This window comes from Sapajus apella, unplaced genomic scaffold (assembly GCF_009761245.1).
Source record: "Sapajus apella isolate SASKATOON/1434 unplaced genomic scaffold, GSC_monkey_1.0 scaffold151, whole genome shotgun sequence".
Taxonomy (NCBI): domain Eukaryota; kingdom Metazoa; phylum Chordata; class Mammalia; order Primates; family Cebidae; genus Sapajus; species Sapajus apella.
Window position 1 is genome coordinate 1,039,141 of NW_022437091.1, and position 6,000 is coordinate 1,045,140.

A 6,000-nucleotide genomic window follows, 5' to 3' on the forward strand; every position below is an offset into this window, starting at 1 on the left:
CCCACACCCAGAGTATATGGGGAATGGGGTATGCATGAAGGATTATGTGATATGAGGAGGCCAAAGTGGCGAAAGCACAAGGCATACCTTCCTAGGAGTTTAGATTTTATCCTAAAGCATATGAGGAGCCACTGGAGGATTTTAAACAGGGGAGCAACATACTGGGGTGAAAACCTGTGGGCAAGGCTGGAGGCAGAGCTTCACCTCTGAGAGCGCCCACATCCCCAGCAAAAAGTCCTTGAAAGTCCTCGGTTAACAATTTCTTTATCCATACCCTCATCTCTATTCCCAAGGCCACTCCACAGTACAGATCTTCATCACCCTTCACATGGACTCAGGTTTCACCTCTCTAAACCAGCCTCCCTACTATCTGTCTCTCTCTTGCTGTTTCCAAAAATATTCTGCATGTGGCCACTAAGAGTTCTCCTTTTAACTAAGTCTGATCATTTCACTAGTCCCGACTCCCCTGTTTAAAATCAGTAGCTTTGTAGCTCCCACCTGTAATTCTAGCTACTCAGGAGGTAGGAGAATCACTTGAGGTGAGGAGTTGGAGGCTGCAGTGAGCTATAACTGCACCACTGCGCTCCTGCCTGGACGACAGAGCAAGAACCCATCTCTAAAAATATAAAAATAAACAATAGCTTCCCCCTATCTTTGAGATAAAGTCCAGCCTGATTATAAAACCCACCTCACCTAGGTCTGTCTCCTCACCCTTCTCCCACCCCACATTCCAACTATACCAATGATCTGGAATTCTCTGATCATTCTGTGCCTTTTTGCACCTCCATACCTTTGCACGTGCAGTCTCCTGTGAGAAAGGTCACAGAAGACAGCTATATATATTTTCAAAATTCAACTCAGACACCATGTTCTCTGTGGTACTTTCCTAAGCTCTCCTCCCTATAAAAATAAAGTGACCCCATTTAGGTCAGGCATGGTAGCTCATATCTGTTCTCCCAGCACTTTGAGAGGCTGAGGTGGGTGGTTCACTGAGGTCAGGGGTTCAAGACCAGCCTGGCCAACACAGTGAAACACTGTCGCTACTAAAAACACAAAAATTAGCCAGGCATGGTGGCATATGCCTGCAATCCCAGCTACTCAGGAGGCTGAGGCAGGAGAATTGCTTGAACCAGGGACACAAAGGTTGTAGTGAGGCAAGATCGTATCACTGCACTCCAGCCTGGGTGACAAGAGTGAATCTTTGTCTCAAAAAAAAAAAAAGGTGCCCCATTTGCCTCTATCACTGCACTAATTATATTGCATGACAATTATTTGTTAACATGTCTGTCTCCTTCCTGGACTATGAATTATTAAATGGCAAGGGCCAGACATCATTCTTGTTTCCCAGCGCTAAGTAAAATATCTAGCACATAACATGCCCTAATTAAAGGTTTTCCAAGGGAGGGAATGTATGAAAGCTCTGAATTAAAGCCCTTCTGTTGATAAATCTAAAGATTCTGCCTAAGTTCTCACTTAGGCTAACCGGAATGTTCTCGTAGGTCCCAGCATCTGACTTGTGTTAGGTGCTTATTAAACAGTGCCTGAAGGCTATGCACAGTGGTTCATGCCTATAATCCTAGCACGTTGGGAGGCCAAGGCAGGCAGATTGCTAGAGCTCAGGAGTTTGGGACCAGCCTGGGCAACATAGCGAGACCTTATCTCTATAAAAAAAAAAAAAAAAAATTTAAAAACAAAAACAAAGGCCGGGCGCGGTGGCTCAAGCCTGTAATCCCAGCACTGTGGGAGGCCGAGGCGGGTGGATCACGAGGTCAAGAGATCGAGACCATCCTGGTCAACATGGTGAAACCCCGTCTCTACTAAAAAAATACAAAAAATTAGCTGGGCATGGTGGCACGTGCCTGTAATCCCAGCTACTCAGGAGGCTGAGGCAGGAGAATTGCCTGAACCCAGGAGGCGGAGGTTGCAGTGAGCCGAGATCGCGCCATTGCACTCCAGCCTGGGTAACAAGAGCGAAACTCCGTCTCAAAAAAAAAAAAAAAAAACAAAACAGTCGCTGAAGGAATAAACCCATGGATCGTATGTCACTTAATTCTTAGTCTTGGTTGCCCTTCTGAACCTTCTTTAGATCTCTATGTACCTCTGAAGTTATTAAAGATAGAACAAAGTCCAGGTATTACCTATGTAGTAATATCTCATTTATCTAAATGTAACTACTTCAGATGAAGCCAAGAAGCAGGAAGAGAAACAGGACTATAAGTGGCCAAGAAGATATTAATTCTAAACATAATCAATACCTTATACTTGAGTCATAATTTATGTTTTCACTGAATCTCATTCCATTCTCACAATAGCCCGGAATTAAACAGTCACTGCACCTAACTCCAGGTCACACAGCTACTGAGCCCAACCTCCAACACAAGTGTGTGCACAAGTGGTATGCACCTTTCACTCTATCAGAGTTCTCTCACACTTGTGCACAAAACTCCATGCCTTTTACTCACTGAAGAGCTCTGCATACTAACCCATAACTGTGGCTACTTTGAATGTATTCTTAAAAGGATGTACAGGCACATGAATGTGTACATGGGTGAATGAGGGTTTCAGTGTGTACGTCTCTATACCCAAATTAGAAGCAGAAAATTAGCCGGGTGCAGCAGCTCACGCCTGTAATCCCAACACTTTGCGATGCAGAGGCGGGTGGATCACCTGAGGTCAGGAGTTTGAGACCAGCTTGGCTAACACAGTGAAACCCTCGTCTCTACTAAAAATACAAAAATTAGTTGGATGCCGTGGTGGATGCCTGTAATCCCAGCTACTTGGGAGGCTGAGGCAGAAGAATCACTTGAACCTGGGAGGCAGAGGCTGCAGTGAGCCAGGATTGCACCATTACACTTCAGCCTGGGCAACAGAGCAAGATACCATCTCAAATAAATAAATAAATAATAAATATTACTTAGATGGAATGATCCTTCTCTGCACATGATATATAAATATATACCCACATTTGAGGGTGCTCCAAGACCAATAGATCCTAAAATTAGTTTTGCTAGTTAGCAACCTACCAGATCATCTGCAAGTGATGCAAGAGAAATCACAGATCACATTTCGGACCTCAGTGGAAAACTCTCTTCTTGCAACACAAGGCAGTGCCTTCCACCCCTCCCTGACTGTGGCCGTGAATGACAAACATCCCATACACAGAGATGAGTCCAAGCCAGACATATGGACACACAAAACACCAGGAGGACCCCAGAGAAGACAGCCAGTTCTCTACACAACCGCAGAATAAGGGAAGCTGTAGAAGAAATTGAGAAGTAAATGGGGCAATAGAGAAACTGAAAGAGAAAAGGACATGAGCTGATTGGAGAGGGGTGAGCCAATGAGCAATTATACCTGGTGCAAAATTTCTGTGTCCCAACTGCTAGGGCAGCTGCCCCTCAAACTGACAGAATGTCTGAGCTTCTTCACAGCTGTGTGGTGGAAGGCATCTCTAACGCCCTAGGATCTCCCAGGTTGGAAGGGCATTTTTCAAGAATAGAGGCATCCGAGGGATGGGGCTGTGAAGAATCATCATCTCAGCACCTCCAATGGCTTTACTGATGTACAGATTTAAATAATATTTTATTTATGAGATGGAGAAAAAGCCAAGGTGGATTGAAATGACAGTATTAAGAATCTAGCCCACAGAAGCAGGTGCAGTGGTACATGCTTGTAACCCCAACACTTTGGGAAGCTGAGGCAGGCAGATCACTTGAGGTGAGGTGTTCGAGACCAGCCTGGCCAACACAGTTAAACACTGTCTCCACTAAAAATACAAAAAAATTAGCTGGGCATGGTGGCATATGCCTGTAATTCCAGCTACTTGAGCAGCTGAGGCAGGAGAATCACTTGAACCTAGAAGATGGAGGTTGCAGTGAGCCGAGATCATGCTAATCCAGCCTGGGCGACAGAGTGACTCCATCTCAAAAAAAAAAAAAAAAAAAAAAAACAGAAGAAAAATCTAACCTACACAAATACTCATGCAAGTGCAAAAGGATATTCACTGGAGCATTATCTGTAAGACTGAGAAACTGGAACCAACATACATGGCCATTAACAGAGGACTAGCTAGGTCAATAAACTACTTTACATCCTTAAAATTAACATGGAATAACATGAAGCATTTTTAAAAAGTAGATCTGTAAATAGAAAGTCACTGATAATGCTAGGAGGAAAAGCACACTGTAGAATTATATGTAGACTAATATGATCTCATTTTTCTAAAAGAACCAAACTATACCTCCTTTTTTTTTTTTTTTTTTTTTGAGACGGAATCTTGCTCTTGTTACCCAGGCTGGAGTACAATGGCTTGGTCTTGGTTCTTTGTAACCTCCACCTCCTGGGTTCAAGCGATTCTCTTGCCTCAACCACCCAAGGAGCTGGAATTACAGGCATGCACCACCATGCCCAGCTATTTTTTTTTTTTTGTAGAGACGAGGTTTCACCATGTTGGCCAGGTTGGTCTCAAGCTCCTGACCTCAGGTGATCCACTCGCCTCAACCTGCCTAAGTGCTGGGATTACAGGCATGAGCCACCGTGCCCTGACAAAACTACATCTCTTGAAAGAACAAGAGAAAAAAAATCAGTGTGACTGTAGTCTGCTATTCCAGAGGCTGAGGCAGGAGGATAACTTAAGCCTAGAAGTTCGAGGCTGAAGTGAGGTATGATCACACCACTGCACTCCCGTCTGGGTGACAGAACAAAACACCTGTCTCTTAAAAAAAAAAAAAAATCAGCCGGGCGTGGTGGCTCAAGCCTGTAATCCCAGCACTTTGGGAGGCCGAGGCAGGTGGATCATGAGGTCAAGAGATCGAGACCATCCTAGTCAACGTGGTGAAACCCCGTCTCTACTAAAAATACAAAAAATTAGCTGGGCATGGTGGCACGTGCCTGTAATCCCAGCTACTCAGGAGGCTGAGGCAGGAGAATTGCCTGAACCCAGGAGGCGGAGGTTCCAGTGAGCCGAGATCACGCCATTGCACTCTAGCCTCGGTAACAAGAGTGAAACTCCGTCTCAAAAAAAAAAAAAAAAAAAAATCAGAAAAAAATGCAAACTACTAATAGTGCTTACCATGAGAAGTTGGGGGAATGGTGAGTGTTACTGTTTGAATTTTCACACAAAGCATACATTAATTTTAACTATATATATATATATATACATATATATATATATATGTGTGTTGTCAGAGGCATTCCCTTCCATCTACTTCTTACTCCCAGACTACACCCACATCCCAGCCTCTGCCCAGCCCTCCACCCACCACCTCCTGCCCCAGCCCCACTTACAGATGCAGGCAGCAGCCAGCAGGCGGCTGGCAGCATAGGGGGCGAAGCAGCTTGGGAAGAAAGGCTGTATCATGTAGTTGGCAAAGGTGATGGCAATGACGGCCTGGCTGGTGGGCTCAATGATGAGCAGGGAGGTCCAGAGTCTGATGAAGGCAAGGAATCCTCCAAAGGCCTCCAGGATGTAGGCATAGCTGGCCCCAGATTTCTTAATGGTGGTGCCCAGTTCTGCATAACAAAGGGCCCCAAAGACGGAGAAGAGGCCCCCAACAGCCCAGATGACCAGAGAGAGACCAAAGGAGGCACTGTACAGGAGGACACCCTTGGGGGAAACAAAGATGCCCGAGCCGATCATGTTCCCCACAATCAGGCACACGCCGTTAAGCAGTGAGATCTCCTTCTTCAGCTTTACCTGCTCGGGCCCTGGGCTGGCCCCATCACCCAAAGGGGAGGTTTCCACCTCATGCTGGGAGCCCACTTCATACGCAGTGCTGTCAACCATGGTGGAGGACAGGAAAGCCTTCACCAGCTTCCTTGCATTGCCCTTTAAGGAAAAAGATGATGCTATATATTAGGTGGTTGGCAATTACATAGAACCTCTACCCGCCTCCAGCACAGGCTACTATGGGCAGCCCACCCACCACTGCCGAGCTCTCCAAATAATCTTTTCTCCAGGGCACTCATCAACTTGAATTTTTTTTTTTTTTTTTTTTTTTA

General features: G+C 45.4%; 1 protein-coding gene across 9 annotated transcripts in view; it reads right to left on the minus strand.

Moving 5' to 3' along the window:
* SLC7A7 (solute carrier family 7 member 7) overlaps positions 1-6,000 on the minus strand; it is a 43,897-nt gene that overhangs the window by 31,219 nt on the left and 6,678 nt on the right. For all 9 annotated transcript variants that reach the window (XM_032265535.1, XM_032265533.1, XM_032265539.1 and 6 more), the window contains one exon: positions 5,287-5,827. In XM_032265535.1, the coding sequence (XP_032121426.1) occupies positions 5,287-5,785 (499 nt within the window). In that variant the 5' untranslated portion in view covers positions 5,786-5,827. The remainder of the gene's footprint in view (positions 1-5,286; positions 5,828-6,000) is intronic.